Raw genomic sequence first — 25,660 nt, 5'->3', positions numbered from 1 at the left:
TGAAGCAATAAGAAGTTGCCTACAGTCTTTTGGCTGTTACATTATCTGCATACTAAACTCAGTTTTGAAAATAACATGAACTCATTATATAAGTGGCTTTCCCAAAATTTGAGGCTGAAAGTTAAAATGAGTGACAGATTGTAATGGAAGTCTAAGGCTACCATGTATATATATATATATATATATATATATATATATATATATATATACACACACATATATATATATCACTATTAATACAGTGTACTTATTAAATGCTTATAATTTCTCAGGCACTGTGTTAAACCCTTCATATATATTTGCCATTTGCCACCTCTATCAAAAGGTTGCTGATATGGCTATTATCATATTATAAAAGAAAAACAATCTTGACCAAGTACTTTGCCTTAGATTCCACATAGTAAGAAAGAGCAAAGTCAGAAGCTGAATTTATTTATTTATTTTTTTTTTAAATTTTTTATCGTTGGCTGTTCAAAACATTACATAGTTCTTGATATATCATATTTCACACTTTGATTCAAGTGGGTTATGAGCTCCCCTTTTTACCCCATATACAGATTGCAGAATCACATCAGTTACACATCCATTGATTTACATATTGCCATACTCGTGTCTGTTGTGTTCTGCTGCCTTTCCTATCCTCTACTATCCCCCCTCCCCTCCCCTCCCCTCCCCTCTTCTCTCTCTGCCCCCTCTACTGACATTCATTTGTCCACCTTGTATTATTTTTCCCCTTCCCCTCACTTCCTCTTGTATGTACTTTTGTATAACTCTGAGGGTCTCCTTCCATTTCCATGCATTTTCCCTTCTCTCTCCCTTTCCCTCCCACCTCTCATCCCTGTTTAATGTTAATCTTCTTCTCATGCTCTTCGACCCTACTCTGTTCTTAGTTACTCTCCTTATATCAAAGAAGACATTTGGCATTTGTTTTTTAGGGATTGGCTAGCTTCACTTAGCATAATCTGCTCTAATGCCATCCATTTCCCTGTAAATTCTATGATTTTGTCATTTTTTAATGCAGAGTAATACTCCATTGTGTATAAATGCCACATTTTTTTTATCCATTCGTCTATTGAAGGGCATCTAGGTTGGTTCCACAGTCTTGCTATTGTGAATTGTGCTGCTATGAACATCGATGTAGCAGTGTCCCTGTAGCATGCTCTTTTTAGGTCTTTAGGGAATAGACCGAGAAGGGGAATAGCTGGGTCAAATGGTGGCTCCATTCCCAGCTTTCCAAGAAATCTCCATACTGCTTTCCAAATTGGCTGCACCAATTTGCAGTCCCACCAGCAATGTACAAGTGTACCCTTTTCCCCACATCCTCGCCAGCACTTGTTGTTGTTTGACTTCATAATGGCTGCCAATCTAACTGGAGTGAGATGGTATCTTAGGGTGGTTTTGATTTGCATTTCTCTGACTGCTAGAGATGGTGAGCATTTTTTCATGTACTTGTTGATTGATTGTATGTCCTCCTCTGAGAAGTGTCTGTTCAGGTCCTTGGCCCATTTGTTGATTGGGTTGTTTGTTCTCTTATTGTCTAACTTTTTGAGTTCTTTGTATACTCTGGATATTAGGGCTCTATCTGAAGTGTGAGGAGTAAAGATTTGTTCCCAGGATGTACACTCTCTATTTACCTCTCTTATTGTTTCTTTAGCTGAGAAAAAACTTTTTAGTTTGAGTAAGTCCCATTTGTTGATTCTAGTTATTAACTTTTGTGCTATGGGTGTCCTATTGAGGAATTTGGAGCCCGACCCCACAGTATGTAGATCGTAGCCAACTTTTTCTTCTATCAGACGGCGTGTCTCTGATTTGATATCAAGCTCCTTGATCCATTTTGAATTCACTTTTGTGCATGGCGAGAGAAAGGGATTCAGTTTCATTTTGTTGCATATGGATTTCCAGTTTTCCCAGCACCATTTGTTGAAGATGCTATCCTTCCTCCATTGCATGCTTTTAGCCCCTTTATCAAATATAAGGTAGTTGTAGTTTTGTGGATTGGTTTCTGTGTCCTCTATTCTGTACCATTGGTCCACCCGCCTGTTTTGGTACCAGTACCATGCTGTTTTTGTTACTATTGCTCTGTAGTATAGTTTGAAGTCTGGTATCGCTATACCGCCTGATTCACACTTCCTGCTTAGCATTTTTTTGCTATTCTGGGTCGTTTATTTTTCCATATGAATTTCATGATTGCTTTCTCTATGTCTACAAGAAATGCCGTTGGGATTTTGATTGGCATTGCATTAAACCTATAGAGAACTTTTGGTAATATCGCCATTTTGATGATGTTAGTTCTGCCTATCCATGAACAGGGTATATTTTTCCATCTTCTAAGATCTTCTTCTATTTCTCTCTTTAGGGTTCTGTAGTTTTCATTGTATAAGTCTTTCACCTCTTTTGTTAGGTTGATTCCCAAGTATTTTATTTTTTTTGAAGATATTGTGAATGGAGTGGTTGTCCTCATTTCCATTTCAGAGGATTTGTCGCTGATATACAGGAATGCCTTTGATTTATGCGTGTTGATTTTATATCCTGCCACTTTGCTGAATTCATTTATTAGCTCTAATAGTTTCTTTGTAGACCCTTTTGGGTCTGCTAGGTATAGAATCATGTCATCTGCAAATAGTAATAATTTAAGTTCTTCTTTTCCTATTTTTATGCCTTTAATTTCTTTCGTCTGTCTAATTGCTCTGGCCAGTGTTTCGAGAACTATGTTGAACAGAAGTGGTGAGAGAGGGCATCCCTGTCTTGTTCCAGATTTTAGAGGGAATGCCTTCAATTTTTCTCCATTCAGAATGATGCTAGCCTGAGGCTTAGCATAGATTGCTTTTACAATATTGAGGTATGTTCCTGTTATCCCTAGTTTTTCTAGAGTTTTGAACATAAAGGGATGCTGTACTTTGTCGAATGCTTTTTCTGCATCTATCGAGATGATCATATGGTTCTTATTTTTAAGTCTATTGATGTGGTGAATAACATTTATTGATTTCCGTATATTGAACCAGCCTTTCATCCCAGGGATGAATCCTACTTGATCATGGTGCACAATTTTTTTGATATGTTTTTGTATCCGATTCGCCAGAATTTTATTGAGGATTTTTGCATCTAGGTTCATTAGAGATATTGGTCTGTAGTTTTCTTTCTTTGAAGTGTCTTTGTCTGGTTTAGGTATCAGGGTGATGTTGGCCTCGTAGAATGAATTTGGAAGTTCTCCCTCTTTTTCTATTTCCTGAAGTAGCTTGAAAAGTATTGGTATTAGTTCCTCTTTAAAGGTTTTGTAAAACTCTGCTGTATACCCATCCGGTCCTGGGCTTTTCTTAGTTGGTAGTCTTTTGATGGTTTCTTCTATTTCCTCAATTGATATTGGTCTGTTTAGGTTGTCTATATCCTCCTGACTCAATCTGGGCAGATCATATGACTTAAGAAATTTATCTATGCCCAGAAGCTGAATTTAAAAGGCAGTTTGCTCAGCACAGTCTGAAAACAGAGGAAGAATCTGAAAAGAAATTATATGTATGTATATATATGTATATATATATATATATATATATATATATATATATATATATATATATATATATGCATTATATATCTCTTCTTAGAAGTGTCTCCTCAGGTCCTTGGCCCATTTATTGATTGGGTTTTTTTTTTTTTTTTTTTTTTTTTTTTTTTGGTGTTTAGCTTTTTGAGTTCTTTATATACCCTAGAGATTAGTGTTCTATCTGATGTGTGAGGGATAGAAATTTGCTCCCAAGTTGTAGGCTCTCTGTTTACCTCACAGATTGTTTCTTTTGCTGAGAAGAAACTTTTTAGTTTGAATCCATCCCATTTATTGATTCTTTATTTTAATTCTTGCACCAAAGGAGTCTTATTAAGGAACTTGTGGCCTAATCTGACATGATGAAGTTTAGGGCCTACTTTTTCTTCTATTAGACACAGGGTCTCTGGTTTAATTCCTCCTTTATCCACTTTGAGTTGAGTTTTGTGCATGGTGAGAGATATAATTTCATTTTGTTGCATATGGATTTCCCATTTTCCCAGGACCATTTGTTGAAGAGGCTATCTTTTCTCCAACGTATGTTTTTGGCACCTTTGTCTAATATAAGATAATTGTAATTTTGTGGGTTAGTCTCTATGTCCTCTATTCTTCTCAGAAGAGGATATATAATCAGTCAACAAATATATGAAAAAATGTTCATCATCTCTAGCAATTAGAGAAATGCAAATGAAAACTACTCTAAGATTTCATCTCACTCCTATCAGAATGACAGCTATTATGCATACAAATAACAATAAGTGTTGGCAAGGATGTGAGGAAAAAGGTACACTTATACACTGCTGGTGGGACTGCAAAATGGTGCAGCCAATATGGAAAGTATATGGAGATTCCTTGGAAAACTGGGAATGGAACCACCATTTAACCCAGCTACCACTCTCCTTGGTCTATACCCAAAGGAATTAAAAACAGCATGCTACAGGCACAGAGCTACATGAATGTTTATAGCAGCACAATTCACAATAGCTAAACGGTGGAAGCAACCTAGGTGCCTTTCAATAGATGAATGGATAAAAAAAAAATGTGTCATATATACACAGTGGAATATTACTCAGCAATAAAAGAGAATAAAATCATGGCATTTGCAGGTAAATAGATGGAGTCAGAGAAGATATGCTAAGTGAAGTTACCCAATCCCCCCCCCCAAAAAAAAAAAAAAACAAATGCTGAGTGTTTTCTCTGATATAAGGGGGCTGATTCATAGTGGGGTAGGGAGAGGAGGCATGGAAGGAATAGACAAACTCTAGATAGGGCAGAGGGGTAGGAGGAGAAGGGAGGGGGCATGGGGGTAGGAAAGACAGTGGAATGAGGTGTACGTCATTACTCTAAGTACATGTATGAAGACATGAAAAGTGTGACTCTACATTGTGTACAACCAGAGATATGAAAAATTATATTCTATATGTGTAATATGAACTGTAATGCATTCTTCTGACATATATAAAAAATTATTAAATAATTTTTAAAAATATGCATATATAAACAATTTTAGGCAGTCTTTATTTTTAATTTAAACATAAAAATTGTACATTTTTGTGTAGTATCATGTGATTCCAATATATATGGAAACCCCTTTTCTAGGTTTTCTGAAATACTAACCATGCTATCATTATCTGTATTCACCCTAGTATGCAATAACACACAATAAAACTCAGTACTCTTTGATAGAACTATTTCATACTCTTCCTTCCCCCTTCTCTCCTGGGGCTTTTGTACCCACCATTCTACTATCAATTTCTCTGATATCAACATTTTTTTGGAATCCACATATGAGGTGATCATGCAGAAATTGTCTCTGTGTTTGATTCATTTCACTTAGCATAATGATTTTTTTTAGAATTTTATTTATATATGACAGTGGAACTCATTACAATTCTTATTACACATATTTTTAATATCTCTGGTTGTATACAAAGTATATTCACACCAATTCATATATTTATACATGTACTTTGGATAATGATGAACATAACGATTTTTAATATGATCCGTGTTGTTGCAAATCACAGAATTTCATTTTTTTATGACTGAATGGTATTTCATTGTGTACATGTACCATATTTTCAATTCAGTTGATAGAGTTTGACACTGCCATTTCTTGGCTATTGTGAATAGTTGTGCAGTAAATATGGGTGTGCATGTTTTCAATCTACTTTCAATGTACAATGTACAATTTCATTCCCTTTGGATATATACCCAGTAGGAGAATTATGGAATCATATGGCAGTTCTACTTTGGATTTGTGAGGAACCTCCATACTATTTTCCTTAATGGATAATAGCAATGGCTACACCCAGCAACAGTGAAAGGGTGCTCTCTTCGCATCCTTGCCAGGATTTGTCAAGCCACTCTTACTAGAGTGAGGTGGTATCTCATTGGGACTTTGATTTGCACTTCTCTGATAACTAGTGACATTGAACATTTTGCCCTGTACATGTTGGCCACTTATACATCTTTCTTTAAGAAATATCTATTTAGGTTATAGTATTCATTCCAAAGCTTATTTCATTGAGTATTTCCCTTCTCACAAAATAATCTATAACAAATCATTATTTCAAAGTATAAGGTTATAAAATCTTCTTGAGTTAAAATGAAAAACAATTATAATGTTTGAAGAGATGGACATGTTTGACCTGGTGCAGACTTTGTGCATATATACATTCAAAAGATATCACATGGTTTCTCATTCATAAGAGCAATTTTATTATTTTATGTATCAGTTAAGTGAATAATTTTTAAATGGGAAAATTATAAAACAAAATTGAAAAATGTAATGATGGTCTGATTTTTTGATAAATGAAACTCATTGAATTTCAAGATATTGTTTTGACTAAATAGGAACAATAAACAAGTTCCCATTCTAAAATTAACATGATATTTGCCATTTACGTATTAATATATTTGCCTTTCAAATTATTCATTGCAGGTCTGAATACACAATGTTATTTTTTATATATATACACAACTTCCTCCTTTTCATTCAGGGGATCATAACTAAATATATCATTCTGATTTTTTTTACAAAAGAGGGAAGATGGGACAGAATGGACAAGAGCCTGTAAAACAGCCAGGAGTGGGCGTAGGACTAGCCGATACTGAAGGTAAGTTAAATTTACAATACTAAATTTTGGTTGAACTTACATATTGTATTAAAAAATCTTTGCTTTTAATGTGAATAAAATATCTAAGGATGAATTATAAAAGCACAAGGTAATGAATCACTATTAACCATTAAATAAGAATGACTTTGTATTCATTTAACAATTTGCCCCTTTATTTACTTACCTTAGGGTACTGAAAAAATTTAAAGCCTATGGGAAAAATTAAAATAGAAAGAACATAAAGGGTGACAACAAAGATTCAGAAGATTTTCTCAAGGAAAAAATATCTTACTTAAATTTTTAAAAATTTTAATAAGTAGAAAATTAATTTTAACAACTAGAGAATTTATCATAAAACCTCACTGAAGCCATGGTAGTTTTTAAATAAAGGAAGCTGAGATGAAACAAATAGTATAAAAATCATTTTATAAAGAAATTAATTATTTGAACTAACTTCTAAAGTAATAGTCAAATTTAAAATTCAGTTTGAAATTCAACAAATAGGGCTGGGGATGTGGCTCAAGTGGTAGCGCGCTCGCCTGGCATGCGTGCGGCCCGGGTTCGATCCTCAGCACCACATACAAACAAAGATGTTGTGTCCGCCAAAAACTAAAAAATAAATATTTAAAAAATTCTCTCTCTCTCTCTCTTTAAAAAAAGAAATTCAACAAATAGCAAATTATTTCAACATGCAAAAATAAAATTTTTAGCATCAGCAAACACATAATAATAATATGAGCTCAACAATGATTACCTTATCTTTTATAACATTGTGATTAAATCTGGGAGCTCTGAAACCTTTATGAATTTCACCAAAGGCTCAATAATTTTAACTATTCTAAATGTTGTACACTATCCTAAGTACCTTTCATCTATTATGTCATTTAATTTTTAGAATACCTGTGAGGTAAGTAATAGTTTATATTGGCTTTACATGAAAGGAAACAAAACTACAAAGAGCATACAAAGTCCAAACAAGTGAGTTGAACCCAGGAAAACAGCACAAATGTCACACTATTAAAATGACTGATTATGGGCATGGAATCACAATGTTACTAGAAAGGAACAACGAGACTTAGGTTTCAATTCTGGTCTGAATTGTGATGTGATTTATCTGCTTTCAGAAACCTTATCTGACAAATTCTGGGTCTATATGATATTTGTTTCCCATGGATTCAAGAGAATGCCCCATTTTTCTGGTTCTACTCAATCATTCTTAGACTCAATGAAAAATCTGTGCTTCCTCTACCTCCTGCCACCTCTGCCAGAGTTCCATCCTTAATCCACCAACCCTTTTACCTAACTTCTCACATGAACTCATTCCCTCTCCTATGGGTAGTTTAATCCCAAATCTAGTGCCCAAATTTTCCAGAATTCAGACTCAGTCAGGCATTTGTGTCCAACCAGAAAAATAGAAACCACTCTTGAGTGTTTCAAGTAGAAGAAATGCAGGGCTGCAATTGATTATACACTCATAAAAGAACCTGAGAAAACAAAGAGGGGACAGTGAGGCAGCAGAAGGAGGCTACTCTTCTTGTAGGGTCAAGGATAGTAAGAGGTAAAACCAGGACAAGCTTGTTGCTAGGAACAGGAGACAAGGAAGAGACATAGCAAACACCAGAAATATATCCTGAGATGAATTTATTTGAGAAGAAAGACACTGGTTTCCAACTTCCTCCCAATCTCTGCCAGTGCCTGATCAAACCCAGTTGGAAGCCAGGTAACAGGAGACCTGGGAAAGAGCCTATGTGACAGCTACTCTGAGAGGGGTGCAAGGGAAAGACTAAAGAATATATCTGAGAGCATAGAAGCATAGGGACAGCAGAGGATTCTGAGGATCCCATAGATGCATCAAGCAACATATTCCCTGGTCTGAGTTCACCTTCCCCCCATTTTGTCTCCTTTTCTGTCTATGCTCTTCTATAGCTCACAAAATTTGCACTTATTTTCACCATAATTCGCATAATTTATACTGTTTTTTTTTTACTTAAATTACCTGTATTCATGCTCATCTCCTCCATAAGAACTGAACAACTTTCAAAACAGAAATATGTTTATTCATCCTGGTATCACAGCACTTGGCAGAAAATCTTGTCCATAGAGTTGCTTAAAGAGGCATGTGGAGAGCTGGGGATAAAGCTCAGTTGGTACAGTGCTTATCCATCCTGGCTAGGACCCTGGGTTTCATCACCAGTAATACACACACACACACACACACACACACACACACACACACGTTATTGAATGAACGAATAACTAGAATGAATGATTATACATAAAACTCATGGCTTTTGGTTTCCTATGACTCTAAACTTCAGGTATAAAGAGAAGAAATCAATGGGTAGCTTTAATACCACTCCCCACACCCTCTTCCCCCAAGGTCCTAAGGGTTGAACCCAGGGCCCACTATACACTAGGCAGATCCTCTATGAATTACATCCCTGGTCCTCATGTGTGGTTTTAGCTACTTTGTTTTGACACTCTTTTAACCTCAAAGTTTATAAATACAATTATTTTAGTTTTCAGCAGCTAGCTGTCAATGAATAGATACTGTTAATCGCAGTATTGCTTTCTTTCCCCCATCAGTCCCACATAAAACGTGTTTGTTTTTTAAGAAGGAGCCAATAAGGGGCTACTTTATTTTGCTTCAAACCTATGAGTCAGTGTATTTATACTTTAGTGAACTGACCCTGACCAACTGTTGATCCCAGATTCGTTATTGAGCAGAGGATTGGGGGTTGAGGATAGGAACAACATGGAATATGTGATATAATGTGAGTCATTTACAGTCATGTGCCTTTTTGGTAGCAATATTCCAGACAACTTGTTTTTGACTTAGTTATACCCAACATTAAACAATAACCAAATTTCTAACTTAAATGTCTATGTGAAGCTGGGCTATAAGAGATATATAAAAGACAGTTAATAGTATGCAATAAATATTAAACTCTTTTTAGAAATAACTTAATTAGAAAGAATATATTGACAGAGTAAGGAAAAGTTATTTAACATATTTGTTCTAAGCAGATAGTAGAAAACATCAAATTAAAGTGCAAGATTTTGATTTGTCCATGTAGAAATATGGAATCAACTTTGTGTTGTACTTTAGGCATATAGATAGCTTTTATTTTATTTGTTTTTGTGATCCAGAGACTTACCTTCACTTCCTTTTGTTGTCAGTTAACATAAAGAATTTAATAGGAAAACAAAGAAGCAAAAAGGAATCAATGTAAATTGTTTTAGAAATATTCACTTACCTAATTGTGTTTTTACTCCTTATAATTCTTGACCTGGGTATTAGAAAAACAGTGTCTCTTATAAATAAGGCATTTTTCTGAAAATAAAAAAAAAAAATGTTTGTAATGCTCTACTTCATTTTGAAATTTCATATTATTCATCTAAGCATTTTGTTTTATGAGTACTTTGGCCTATTCTAAAAGAATTGACCTACAAAAACTTCTCTAAGACAATGTACATGAATGTGTAACATAAATGTATCATACACTTATATCAAAAGATGTCATGGATTTTAGGTAATCACCATTAAACAGTTTCTTCTCATAAAATTTTTATTTCTGTTTTGGCATTACAATGTATAGAATGCAAAAGTAATGTTTATGGTGTTGAAATTTTCTGTTGAGAATGATATTGAGACTTTTTTTATACTCAATAGCCATGCCCTTTTTCACTTATTAAACAAGCATATTTATGCTGGCTTCTGATATTAATGTGTCACTTAGTTGTTTTCTCTAATAATGTTTCATCTTCCTTATAGCAGTAACTCATAAATTTTAATCTCAGCATGAGATTAATTCAGTGGGTCAGAATGTGAGATCTATTAAGTTTTGGACTCTTTGTTGTACTAGAAAATGATAATAGTTTGTTGGACTATCTCTGCTAATGATTGGTTGAATGTCCATGACTTAATGTAAAACGCAAATGAGCACTGTGTTTGGCACATGGTTAACACCTTTAAGTTGTGATAGAGGATTTGAGACAGGGACATTGGATCCCATCCACACCAGTAAGAATATTCAAGATTGATCAAATGTCATGCACTTATTGAGAAAGATGCTCAAGATTACTTCTCTTCAAGATTTAGATCAAACCAATTAGCTTTTCTAATTGTAAAGATGAGTTTTTCCCCAATTTATGTTAAGGTTTCTAATTATACCCTTAAGATAGGCCATCTAGCCCTTCTCTGCATTTTTTCATTAGTTAGATGTATTTAATAGGGTTATTCTTTGCCAGCAGGCATCCATGTAGTAACTGCTTTGATATAATTATTCTCCTAAGCTTGGTGTTTGAAACTTTAGCAAGCATTATAATCCCAACTTTGTATGAGACTTAATTTTCTTGGCTATATATATTTACAGATAAAATAGCCCTAATAAATCATTAATTTTCGTAAGTATCTTTGGAAGCTTGAAGTTAGTTTCAGTGAGAATGGAAATTCAGTTTGCATTCTCAATGGGCCAGAACAAATAAACCTCTACCATCACAGAAATATACAAAGCTATACTTTCAAATATTTTCAGATAATTGAGTAAAAACACACCACCATTAATATCAACCTAAGAGGAGAGTCAGACAGAAATTTGATTCAATATCTCACTGGAAATTGTTTGCAAAGCATAACAATTTAATGCAGAAATGATGGGAATCTATAATGACAACAACAATATCCTGTTACCAGGTATTTCAATACCTATTTTATATAGATGTATATTTTATATATAGTTCTGTGATTAGTATAGACCTGTTTTAGGTATATGAACACACTTTATTAAGTCCACGACCCAAGTATGGGGCATAAATGACTCCCTGTGCTGATCAGATAGAAATCTAAGCCTTCTGTCTTATCTTTTAAGACAGAAGAATTAGTCTTCTGTCTTGTTCAAGATAAACATAAAAAGACTTCTGAAAAAATATTTTGTCAAAGTATTTTCTCTGTTAAATAATAACTGGATTATATAACTGTATGTCTTAAGGAGTTTGCAAATTGAAATATCCAAATTCTTTATGTAAATATTCATTTAATCTTTTTTCTCTTGTTCTGCTGACTTGTTTAAAAAAATAAACAAGAGAAAATTTTCTTCAAAGAGAAAATTTTTAAATCACTATAGAAGACCTTCAATTGGAACATAATAACAGCTGTTATTGGAGCATCTAAAATTTGCTCCACAAAAGGGAGCTAAAAGCCCTGTTTTTACCCATACGTTCTTATATTTCCAACATTGACCAGTACTAAATACTAACATTTATATTATGCATAAGACACTGTGTTAAAAATCTGGATACTATGGAGAACAAGTGAATCCGGAAGCTGATCTGAGGGAACATATGGTCTATGTAGATGGGTCCATCTCATAATTAGCAAGTAAGCATATTTGCTCACCCAGGTGTATACAGCCTGGGGCTATTTGGAGTGATTGGTAACTATACCATATCTGTTGTTAGATACTTAGCCATTTCTCTGAGGAGGGACTTTAATAACCATCATGAAAAGAAGAATTATGACAAAAATTCATAACCAAGAGAATGAATTATGTGCCATGAGATTTCAGCCTTGGAAAACATTGCTACATCTGTAAGAATCAGGGGATGGGGGAGGGCTTTGTGAAAGAGGCTACACTTAGTGACTGCTTTGACAGATGGGCAAGGTCTAAGGTGGTAATGGGAGGGTCAAATTCCAGGCTGAAAAAACAATATGATGATAGATGGAAAAAAGGATTGTGGATGTCAAGTAGGAAAACAATTCACTGAAATTATAGGGAAGAGAGCAAGGAGAGAGCAGAACAACTGGAAATTTCTACAAAGTTAAATCATATGGGAGTCCAGTGCTCTGTGATCAACAAGATTGATTAATGTAAGAATAATTAAACCTTAATAAGGAATTTTAAAGTATCAATATTTACAATGATGAGCATTTCTACCCTAAAACAGGGTACTCCTCTTTATTTAAGACTTTTAGAGATTTTTGTATTTGAAATATTATACATGGGAGATTCAAGCAGGGTAAAACTGTATATTATATAGGTAGACTACAGATCTAGAGTTCAGATCTATAAGTCTCAATTTGAATCTAGATTTCAGTTATGATATAGTAATATTTGTGAGGCACGTAACATAAACTAGAATCAGCAAGGAGCATTATCCCTTGTAAATTCCATCCACTAGAAAAAGAAAAAAACACAGTAATAACATCTAATAAGCTTCATTTTCTTGCAACCTGCACAAAGGGAAATGTGGGTCAGAAGATTTTAGTGCCTTCAGCAGCAAAGTCAAGGCAAACCTAGTTGTGTCTGATGCTGAAGCTTATGCTCTCAGTCAGCATACAATACTGCCTCACCAGGTTTTATGCATGGCATCTGAAGTTATTTAGGTTACTGATAAGAATGGAAAGTACAGAGGGTGGCTGTTTAGTCCATGAGCATTGGTAAAATAACATGTGAACAAAGGATGAGACTAGTTCTTTAAAAAAGATTGTTTAAATCCCTGACTTTCCCTCATGAACTTAAATGCAAAAATTTTAAGGTCAAATTTACAAATAATTTTATTATTTCCTTATTTATTTGCTTATGTTGTGCCCATGTCCAGTTTAGGTACATAATTATCTCTATTTTCTTTTAGTTCTTTTGTGATGTGAAAGGTAATACTTAATGCTTTAAACCAATGTCACAACTGTAATCCCAGCTACTCAAGAGGAGAAAGCACAAGGTCACAACTTCAAGGCCAGCCCAGGCAACTAAGCAAGACCCCATCTCATTATAAAATAAAAAGGGCTGGGGCGTAGCTCCCTCTAAGAGCATTTACACATCATGCATAAGGTCCTGGGTTTGAATCCCAGTATTACAAAAAGAAGCAACAGTCAACCAATATTCCTGGAAACATTTGTGGTATAAACTTTCATTTCTTACTGTTTTAGTCAGCTTTTTTGCTGCTGTGACTAAAGAACCAGATCAGCACAGTTGTAAAGGAGAAAGGATTTATTTGAGGAGCTCATAGTTTTCAGAGGTCTTAGTCCATAGAAAGCCCCATTCCTCAGTCCTGGAGGTTCTGGGCTTGAGGTGAGGCTGACCATCATGGTGGGAGAAGGTGGCAGAGGAAACCGTCTCACATCATGATGACCAGGAGGCAGAGAGAGACTTCACTGGTCAGATACAAATTTATACCAAAGCCACGCCCTAATTCCCACCTCCTCTAGCCACAACCTACCACTTCAGTTACCACTCAGTTAATCCCTATCAGGGGATTAAGTCACTGATTGGGTTAAAACCTTGACAACTGAATCATTTCTCCTCTGAACCTTCTTGCACTATCTCACATGTGAGCTTTTGGGGAAAACCTCACACCCAAACCGTAACATTTAATAATATGAAATATCACTTTGATCAGTGAAAATTGTCAAGTAGGTTTTAGTCTGACTAAAGGTTTATGGATGATCTCATTGACATGTCTCCCTGGATTTGTCAGTGCCATCTGTATTCAGCTATTCCAATTTTAAGTTCTATTTTTCTACATTGGACTGTTTTGCCTACTTATTTTAAAAATGTTTGAAAGTAACTTTTAAACTGTTGAAAAGCAAAGAAAATTCTACACAAAGATCTATTTGAATTATATTACAACTTGTAATTTTTAGGGACTTGACATCTCCACATGTAATAATTCCTATCCATGAACATATATGCCTGTCCATACTAATAGATTTTTTTTGTTTTTTTAGTAAAATTGCTTTAATGTTTTTTTTAACATTCCACTTAAAACATTTTAGTTATTTTTATTCTAAAGAATGCTGTTTGCTTGTGCTATTGTTGTGGTAAATTTTTCTAAGTTTTAACTGATCAATATGTTACTTTCTAATACAGTTATTGATATTTATTCGCATGTCAAACCTTTACATTACAAAATAGAAAGGTGGTAGCAAGTCAGGTACAATAGCAGCTACATAGGATGAATAGCAAAGAGAATTTATGTAAGTGTGTATGTGTATATGTGTATGTTTCCAAATACATCATTTAGAATGGAGAAACACACACACACACACACTAAATAGATTTGGTTTTGCTTTTTCAGAGTTATTAATCCCCCAAAACAAAGAAGAATATACACAAGCAATGGTCATATAGTATGATGTTTGACACACTGGAGAGGAGATAACAATGGGAAGATACCAATAAGCAATTTCATAGACTCATTTTAAGAGAAATTCTAGGAATATGAAGTAAGTTGGACTTACGTATCAACTCCAAATAAAAATTAGAGACTGCCTGGAATGCTATGCTACTGAAGGATGCTTAGAATAAGCACAAGCTCAAATGCAAAGGCTTTGATGATAGATTAGAAAGTTTCAGTGAGGCTTAAAGAAGAAAATGATATTGTTTCAAACATTACTTACAGATGCCAATTTTTATATACAAAATGTCAGGCAGTTACTCAAATTTTCTAGGTTTGGGTTCTTAATTGATAGAAGCAAAAATAGGAATAGTACTTAACCTTTGATTTTTTGAAATTGGCTTATTTTACTTAGCATTGAAGGGAAAGCCAGGACAGAGACACGTAAGCGAGAAATGAAAGATGGAGACCGGGCAGAGATACACAGAAGAGTTTATCTGTCAGAGCTGACAAATGAAGGCCATCTCTCTGTATAGGAGAGAGGGGCCAAACAGGCTTGAGTTCTGGGACTTTTATGGGGCAGGCTCAGGAATCAGAGCCAGGCAGGTGGGAGGGCAGTTAGGGGTTGGGTTGGAATTAGGGAGTAGTGAGCCTTTCTCAGAAACGTCCTTGGGCAAGAAAATAAAACTTTTTCCTTAAGATGGCTGTCCAGATGCTAAGCAAGGACCTTATAAGCATAATAATCTCCAGATTCATCCATCTGCTGACAAATGTCATAAAGTTATCTTCTTGAAGGCTGAGTAGCACTCCATTGTACATATATACCACCACGATTTCTTTATCCATTCATCTGTTGAAGGGAAACTAGGTTGAGTCTTAGCTTAGCTTTTGTGAATTGTGCTGCTATAAACATTAATGTGGTTGTGCCACTGATTGTCGCGATGGCAAAAGGTGCGACTTATGCAGTCAGGAGGGAGAAATAAAGAATGTCCACATGCTTCTGCCCTTTTCAATGCTTTATTCACTCAAATCACTCAATACAATTTCACTCTATAGGTTCTTAATCAAGAAAATGACAATCATTAATGCTAGGCACTGCAATAGACATAATCAATTCACAGCAAACAATTCTAGATTAATTCTAAGCCCTGCAAACACTCTTAATCATGACAGGCCCATGACAGACATTCCCTCTGTGTGCTAAACTCAAGAGCCAGATCTAAAGTCTCAAGCCTTAGGCTTTAAGTCCAGCGGATGCATACTCACTCAGACCATGATGATCAGGTCAGGAACCTGGGGTGGAGCTGACAGCTGGTTGAGGAGAGGGTCATAGGGAGAAGTTCTTTTCTCACCAGAGTCAAGAGGCTTCTATAGAGTTTGAGAGTGGTGAGAACAACGCAAAGGATCAGGCAGATGAGAAAAGTTGGGATGTCAGTCTAGGTCCTCATCAGGCTTTCAGGCTTGTGTTTATCAGTGTAGGCTGGCTGAATGTCTGTTCATTTGCTCCATCATTTATACTAATTTTGGGGGCTTCTGACCACCCTTTTAATTTCTATCAACTGCTACCAGATTTCTTAGTGATGTCATTCATCCTGAGGTTAAAGTATCTGGTTTGGTGGTCCTCACCCCGATTTTCTTGCTTCTTGCTCTTACCTGGGCTAGGGCAACATGCCAGAGACTTCACTCTGCTTGTCAGGATGGGGAGAAGTGACTTGTTTGTGCCTGAGGGCCTTATTTGGAGGGCTCTATTAGGTGTGCCTGGTGATACTGCAGGTTTCAAACTGGAGTTTTAAAATGAAGTTGCTTACTCTAAGGCCTAAGGCCATCCTTACACTGTAGTGTGCTGATTTTAAATCCTATAGATTTTAACAAAGAAGTGGGACAACTCGGTCAAAGGTGGTCTTATTCCTAGTTTTTTGAAGAATCTCCATACTGCTTTCTAGAGTGGTAGCACTATAATATTACCAAAAAGGACTCTCCTGCCATGTATAACAGTAGTACCTACCACAGTGTATTTTAAGGATTAGTGAAAATAATGAGTGGAAGGTGTTTGATACTCTGGCTAAGAAATGTTAGTTGTCATTATTCTAATCATCCCCCATATTATCCTAGGGACTTCTCAGTTTCCTTAATCTCATATTCTCCAAGATGCTTTCTTTTTCTGCCTTTTGGTATTAAACCAAGAAAAGGCATTTTTAAGGAGTCCTACATTTGTCAGTTTGTTTTGAAAAGCTCTTACATAAACTTATTACAGTATTTCAGACTGCTCTTCTTCCCAAAATAACCCTTATGTGATTCACTATATAGAAATGCATCCTCTGTGTAGCTAATGGTTTCCCTAGAATTTACCAGACTTTCTTAAATTGCTTGGGTTTAAAAATCAGTGAAATTGATTTCTAGTCCTGGATTCCCTCACTGTGAATTTAAAATTGAAGTCATCAACTGAAAAATAGTCTATTACTGAAATATAAAATATTTCATGTCTTGACTCTGAGCCAGATCTATCTCTGTAGGATATTGACTGACCACTAAAAAGCTAAATAAATTAAATTTCTTGAACTTACCTTGAATACTTCTTAGTGTTACATGCACCAAAGAATTGGCAATCGCTTCATTTAAGGCCCATAGTACTTTAGACTTTCAGAGATTAATATATGAAGTGGTAGTTCTCAATATTTTTCAAAAATGTCTTCTTTGCTCAGAAATCTATCAAATAGTTGCATTGGGATTTGATATTCTGATTTTTTTTAAGTGAGAGAGGCTTTTTAATGAAGAAAGAAACACTAAAGGTTAGCAAAGGACCAGGGCTGGATCTCAGTGGTAGAACATTTGCCTAGCATGTGCAAGACCCTGAGCACTCCTTAACCCACCTTAAATTTACTTGGTACATGGTATAACATTGGAGTATAATTTTTATACTGCAACAAATGAACAAACATAACAAAGTATAGGACACCGAATGAATATTAGCTAAGAATGCTCCCTTTGGTATAGATGTAGATAGTTAACAAAAGGTATATATATACTAAAGACATGGTGTTTTGTTTTAAATGTTTTTACATTACTTGGGTAATTTGCCTCCAAATAATAGGAGATATAGATATGAAATAATTGGAAATATGACTTGCATTTTATAGTGAAAGAAACTCAGAGCAGTGAAAACATTTCATCCAGAAATACCTAGCAACTTGTTCACCATTCAAGGTTAAAATCTGTAAATCATCTAATACCACCCAACTTGTCATTGTACCTATCACCATTTTTAATACTGATGATTATAGTGTTATTTTATGAAAAACTGTTATAAATTTATAAAATTTTTAATGGTTTAGGAAGAAATCATCCAACACTATCGATGATTAAGGCCAATCAACTAGTAACAATACTGTTTACATTATAGGCACTATGTATCTTACCAAACAAAAAATTTAAATCTTGTTATATCAGATATTAAAAATTTTCATAAAATTATTTTGCTCAATATAACATTGTATTAACACAAATTGGACAAATATTTACATGGGATAATATACACAGTCCATATGTTGCTCAAAGAAAGTAAATTTTATAAAGTCCAATGAAACAGACATTTCATTTAGTAGGAAAACATAATTTATTAAGCAAATAGTTTGCCATAATTTTAATATGTAAGAAAAAAATATATAGTCCTAGATTATACCATTAACCAAATAAATATAAGATAAGGAGTCAAAATTTAAAAATTAAATTATAAAAATACTTGAGTGAAGTTTAGAAGAATATATGTATAACCTTGGTGGAATGTATAGAGACAGCTTCCTAAATAAGATATGGAATCCATACACCGAGACAGAAATAGTAGACATTTTTATTTACAAAAAACCCACAGAATTTATATAGTTAAAAAAGATAATAAACAAATAATAAATTTAAAATTATTATTTAATTGCTAAATTATTACTATCCTAAGTAAATGGCTCTCACATTTTGCTCAAAAAAGGACAATCAAGAAAGAGAAAACCTGCCAAAGGTTATGAACTGTCATTTTAAAGAAAATGGTCTTTGCCTGAGGAGAAATTAGGGAAAAAAAACAAAAAAACTTATAATTGTTAAAAAAAAATAAGTGATTTATAACTCATGAGGTTACTAGTAGAATTCCATAGAAAGGAGAGAAATGAAGAGAAATATTATTCAAACATAGCATATTTTCCCTCTTATTGAGGAAAACAAACTTCCACATTGGAAAGATAATGAATTAACAGACCTGTACTATGCAATATTATAATTCAGAAAACAAGAGATATAAAGAAGATCCCAAATGTTTCTAGGGATATTTAATTAATTATATACATTATATACAAAGAAGCCAAGATATGAGTATAAACAATTTTTCAACAGCAGTAATAGAAGCTTAAAATAAAAGGACCTGTCAAGAAATGTCTTTAAAATTTCAGATGGAAAGGTTTACAAACTAAACTTGTACTCATTCACTATAGATCAAGTATAAAGTTTGTGTAAATCATTTGGGGGAGGACTAGATCAAAAGAAGGAGAAGAAAAGTTTTGTATTTTTTCAGTAAATACATAATTTCTTACTCTTCTCCTGAATGATATGAATATCCATTGTCCTAAAATTCTTTTATAGCAGCTATTGCAGCTAAGTATTGTCTTTAACAGACTTATAAAAGACCTTCTGTTGGTACCAATGTTGTATTAATAAGAGGTTTTTTAAAGAAATAAGACTTTAATAACAGTAAAATATAAAATCTCTGGGGAGAATGTTTATGTTATTTTAATTTTTTTTCATTCCACTCAAAAGTTAAAATAAAATTTATAAATGTTCAACAAGAAAAAATTTTTAAAACTTTGGATAATATTTAAGTTCATTGAAGATGATTTAATTTTCTACTATGTAGATCATTATTTTCTCTAAAGATATTCTTATTTATACTATCCAGCAAGTTTCAGAATTTACCTAGTTTTCTATAAAGAAAAACTGTTTTATATCTTACTGAAGAAGTAGAACTAAAAAAGAAACAATATATTTCACAAAAGAAGCCTTTTACTAACCAAGTATAACATTCCCTTAAGGAACCAACTTCACAGAGAGGAAAGTACCATGGACAGAAAATAGTATACTCTGAGGAAAATGCATACTGACTAAAATAGTCAATATATTCTATTTTTTGCTATGTGACCTTAAAAACTGGGGGAGGGTACATTTTATTTAAATCTTGTATTTTAAAAAGAATTGCTCTCTACTCATGCTTTGCATTTGAGTATTTTCCTATACTAAGCAGATGCAATTTTAAACCATTATCATCTGAAACAGATGCTTACTTATCAAGGAAATAGCATATCAGTGTGATTTCTGCAATTTACATTGCATTCTGGAGCCCAGACAGCCCTCATTGATATTACAGAATACTAAGTAGCAATAGGAAAGCTTTACTCTACACATTTTATTATGACATTGTTGCAACTGAATAAAATTTATATATATATATATATATATATATATATATATATTCCTTCTATTTGATGATTCATCTTTTTTTAAAATGTAACCCTTAATAACAATAACAGTACAACTGACATTTATTTAACAAGCACAGCTAGGATATTTTAAAAATTTCTGGCCAGAATTCTGTTGACAATCCTTCATAACAGGTATTATAATATTCATGATTCCCAGTGTCTAGTATTGAGACTTGTGCAAAATACCCACTTGGTAAATATTTTTGAATCAAAATTGAATCTAGAACTCAAGACTCAAAAAAAAAACTAACAGCTAAATCAAGCCTGATGTCAGTTGTCAAAGTAAATATTTTGAGAGAATATTGTGAGAGAATTTTAAAGGTGCTTGGCATATGTCTGACAAACACAAACATCTTGACAAATGATGTTAACCGTGTGTACTGACTTACAGCTTTTAAGAAGTTTACCTCCCCAAACTGGACCCAGAGAGATGATATTGCTTCAGTTAGAAACTATATAACTTAGTTAAAAAGTATAGTAACTGCATTTTTGTTGATTGCTCCTCCTTTTTTCACAAAGCACAGCTGGATCTATAGAAGATGATGAATACTGAGTCTCTAACAGAAAGAACCAGCACAGCTGGACAGACAGACATATTCATGAACAATTGGGATAAGAGTTCTGATAGAGTTGAATATATGTTGACTAGGAAAGAATTCCTAGAAGAAGAATACTTTTTAAAAAATAGTTCTGGAAATTAAAGTATATGTAGTTTAGCTGGGGGAATGCTGGAAAAAAGTCTTTGCAACATGAGAGAATATGTGACATGGATGAGCTGTAGTTGTGTATGTTTGACTGTGTATCATAGTTCTGAGCTGCAGAGAGTAGGAGATGCAACTTGAAAGGGAATCACAGTTCAGTTAGTTTATGAAATATGACATGCCACCAAGAGAAATTTAGACTCCACATGGTACATAGACAATTGGAAGATGCAGATGAATTTCAAGAGCGACAATTACACACTGATCTGGAGCTGTGGAAGATGAATTACAGGGGATCATATTTGCATCAAGGGATCTATTAGGAGATACTTCAATAATCTATATTCCAAATAAGAAACAGTAAGAACTGGAATGCATGTAGCTGCAACAGTAGAAGAAACAAGGACAGAGAGTCTGGAAGCTATCTAGGAAGACAAATGAGGATGCCTTTGTTCTAAAATATGATTCTGAATCAAAATGCAAATAGAACAGCTTTGGGTACTAGTAACATACAAATGAAGTGATGCAGTAATGGTCATTGTGTAAATGATGAGCAATTAAATGCAAGTATGATTTACATAGAAAAAGTGTTAACAACAAAGGGCAACATGACAAATTAAGAAAATAATAGAAATCATGGGAAATGATAAAATGCAAACCTATGCTTCACAGAATTTTTAAGAAATTGGCTATGTACTTCAAAGTAAATTTTACAGATGAATTGAAAAAGTAAAATGGAATTTAAAGTAGGTAGGATTCTTACACTTTAATCTTAGCTTTGTTTTTATGTATGGTGACATTGATCTGTTGTTCCATATATGGAAGGCTTGGAGAACAAGAATCTCTGGCAAACAAGTTCAGAAGAGGAATATGATTTTTTTTTTTTTTTTTTTTGGTACTAGCAATTGAACCCAAATGTGCTTAATCCCTGAGCCACATCCCTAGCCCTTTTTATTTTTAATTTTGAGTCAGGGTCCCACTAGAGTGCTTACAGCCTCACTGTTATGGTTTGAATGTGAGGTGTCCCCCAAAAGTGCATGTGTAAGGCAATGCAAGAAGGTTCAGAGGAGAAATTATTGGATTGTTAGAGTCTTAACTCAATCAGTGATTAATCCCCTGATAGGGATTAACTGAGTGGTAACTGAAGTGGTAAAGTGTGGCTGGAGGAGGTAAGAATTGGGGGCATGGCTTTGGGTATATATTTTGTATCTACCAAGTGGAGATCTCTGTCTCTGCTTTCTAATTACTATGGAGCTGCTTCCCTCTACCACATTCTTCCGCCATGATGTTCTGCCTCACTTCAAGCCCCAAGGAGTGGACCTGCTATCCATAGACTGAGACCTCTGAAACCGTAAGCCTCCAAATAAACTTTACCTCCTGTACAATTGTTCTGGTCAGATCCTTCAGTCCCAGCAGTGGAAAAAGCTGACTAAAACACTTGCTAAATTGCTGATGCTGGCTTTGAATTTGCCATCCTCCTACCTCAGTTTCTGGAGTTCCTGACGTGTGCCATTGCCAGGCAGGATATGATTTTTCAAATAAAAATTTCTAGGTTGTATCCTGAAGACAGTAAGGGATGCTATGGTATTATATAAAAAGATCAGGAATTCAAAATACCTACCTATACAAGGCATTAAAAGCAGTTTTAGTCAAACATTACAATTTTATATTTAGAAAAACTTGTATATTGATATATAAAAAGTTATATATCATATTGTATATTGATATATTACAAAGTTCCCTGGGAAAATTAGGGGATTTCTTTGAAACATAAGAAATGGAATTCATCAAAATACTTTATTTTCTAAAATAAGAAAGTTATCTGATTTATTATTTTGCCTTTTATATTCTTTCCTTGATTAGTGTTTCATTAAATCCAAGAAACAGGTGTCTTGATTGTACATTTTCCTTCACTCAGCTGTCTGCTAGCCCTCAAGGGTCCAAGCTCATTTCACGTTCTGTGGTTCTGTGTTGAGCGAGGCAGGGCCGTGCTCTGTTTGGCTTCTATTTTAATCAGTGGTGAAGGTAATTTAAAATGATTTCAGTTGTTACAAGAGGCCAAAGACAGGAACCATTTTTGACAACTTATTTTCAGGACAAATAACTTTTCTTCAAGTGTTTATTACTCTTGATAGTTATAGTTCATTTCCTTTTAATAAATGATGAATTGGCTGGGTCAACATCGAAGTCAATTTGTTCAGTTTGCTTTGATTTTGAGACTTAAGTGATATTTTTCAACCAATTTGCCACTTACTTTTTTACAATCATTACCAGTGAAGTTTTTCTAAGTAAAATTAATATGAGCTGTTGTTACATATTGACTTATGGGTGTTTGGGAGCTCTAAATATAATATATTTTCAGAATGTGTTTTTCTTGTGACTTTAGGAATGTGGATTAGCAGTCTCAGGTTGAAATTTTTATAGCAGTAGACTAGATCTTTTAAACAGTCATATAACTAAATTTGATTAATCACTTTCTTGTTCATAGATATTTTCTTAATAATTTGCACATATTTAAATATAATATTCCTGAAAATAATCATGTTATAGATTAAAAGGATAGAATGATGTGGAAAAAAATTATGGAGTTATTTGGAAACCTGCTTTTAAAAGTTTGATCCTTCTTAAATAATTAGTAAGTAGATTTTCTTCCTGCCATACTATTAACTAGAATTCAATCTAGGTTGAATTATTATATAGCAGACATGATAGTATAAAGACATGTTATAGAAATACATAATTTTGTTACTTGAAGAAATAAAATTGTTTAATTTATTAAGAATAATTCCCTGAAACTAGGGTTGTAGCTCAGCTGTAGAGCTCTTGCCTCACAAGTGTGAGGCATATATATATATATATTTTTTCCCTGCAGTCTTAAACATACTTTTGAAAGTTTTTAAAATTTTTAATATGCAAATTTATTGCATAGAAAAGTATATAGGATTTTGGGCTGGGGATGTGGCTCAAGCAGTAGCGCGCTTGCCTGGCATGCCTGTGGTCTGGGTTTGATCCTCAGTACCACATACAAATAAAGATGTTGTGTCCACTGAAAACTAAAATATATATTAAAAATTCTCTCTCTCTCTTTCTCTCTCTCTCTCTCTCTCTCTCTCTCTCTCTCTCTCTCAAAAAAAGAAAAATATATAGGATTTTAGTTTGGAGTTCGTTTTACTACAGGATGGAAGTAAAGACTATAGCTATTAAACTGTAAACTCTTTCTGTTTTATTTTAAGTCTAGGGTATAGCTCAGTGGTAAATGACTTGCTTGGCAATTGGGAGTCCCTGGTTTTGATCCCCAGTAACAACAACAACAACTACCAATGTATTTTTTTATTTCAGGTTTGTTGAACTATTTTTCTAGACACTATCTCAATTCCAAGCTGGGTAATTGCTAAATCCCGGAAGATTTTACCTCTTAAGTATTCTGAAATCTCTTTCTTCTTTTAAATTCTAACTATTGCCCAAGTTTAGGTTTTCATCACATCTCACCAAAAGAAATGTGAAAGTCATAATCATTCCTTTCACCTAGGTCTGAAGCATTTTTCCAGTATTACAGCTATTGACTAATCTGACTTTGTCCATCTCTAGCATAATGCATTTCTATGGACCCCCATCAACCACATAAATCTAGCTGGATTACTACAAGTTCCACTTTGTACTTCTATGGGTTATCTCCTGACATGTTCTTTCTCCTATTTTACATCCTGGTTATATTCAAATTGTTCATAGTTTTCCATATAAGCTCTACACTTCCTCTCTACTTAGCTTTGCTCAGGCTGTTCTCTTTGCTTAATATGATCACCACCTCCCAGATGAATCTGGTCTGGAAAATACCTGTCTATCCTTGAAATCCGACCCTCAGCTTACCTCTTTTTTGAAGCTATTGATCAAGTCCACCTCCACCTGGCTATTTTAAGGATGTTTTCTTCTGCCACCCTCATCACCTCTATCGTTGCACCAACCACAATGAATTGTAGTGATATTTTCTTTACCTCTTTTGCCAGACTGAACTGAAATCTCTCTGAGATGGGAGATAGAAGGTTACAGGGATATTTAGAAGGATTTCTTAGCTTTTATCATTGAAGACTTCATATAAGACAGAAAGAAAACTTGGATAAGCTACAAGCAAAAATAAAATACAAAATGTTACTAAACAAACAACATATTTAGCAAGTCAAGAGTTATAAAAGCATCAGTAAAGAGATGTTTTCAGTTTTTTTTCCAAAAATTCAGCATTCTACTCTTCAGCTTTTTTCAACTAAGCAGACATTACTATAATAGATTTATAATTTTAGATGCTTTGCAAAATCAGTCTTTTAAACCTGGTGTAGCTAATCGTGGTGGTCATTCAAAATAAATAAAAATAATAATAAATTATCAGTAGTTTGCATGCTGTAACAGTGCATTAATATACAGAAGTTGTTTCTTTTTTTTTTTTCTTGCTAGGAGAAAGTGCAGTTACATGCCACAATAGAAATGGGAGTTCCTTCACACAAATACAAAATTATAAATCATAAATAAATTTAATTCAACATATAAAAATGGTCAAGAGCATGATCTTCCTCTTACCCGAAATGGAGAATTTTAAAATTTTAGTTACATGAATTTTAATATTTAAAGTCACCATACAATTGCCTACATTTCTTTTAAAAAGTAGCGATTTTTATTTTTTCA

At 34.0% G+C, this 25,660-nt stretch overlaps 1 protein-coding gene across 1 annotated transcript in view; it reads left to right on the top strand.

Annotated features, from left to right (window-relative positions):
* Pclo (piccolo presynaptic cytomatrix protein) overlaps window positions 1-25,660 on the top strand; it is a 404,888-nt gene that overhangs the window by 356,991 nt on the left and 22,237 nt on the right. The window contains exon 22 of the mRNA XM_027926468.2: window positions 6,581-6,654. Coding sequence (XP_027782269.2) covers window positions 6,581-6,654 — 74 coding nt within the window. The remainder of the gene's footprint in view (window positions 1-6,580; window positions 6,655-25,660) is intronic.

Source organism: Marmota flaviventris, chromosome 1 (assembly GCF_047511675.1).
Source record: "Marmota flaviventris isolate mMarFla1 chromosome 1, mMarFla1.hap1, whole genome shotgun sequence".
Lineage (NCBI taxonomy): Eukaryota > Metazoa > Chordata > Mammalia > Rodentia > Sciuridae > Marmota > Marmota flaviventris.
The sequence above is the reverse complement of the archived record's forward strand: the minus strand, read 5'-3'. Positions and strand labels throughout refer to the sequence as shown.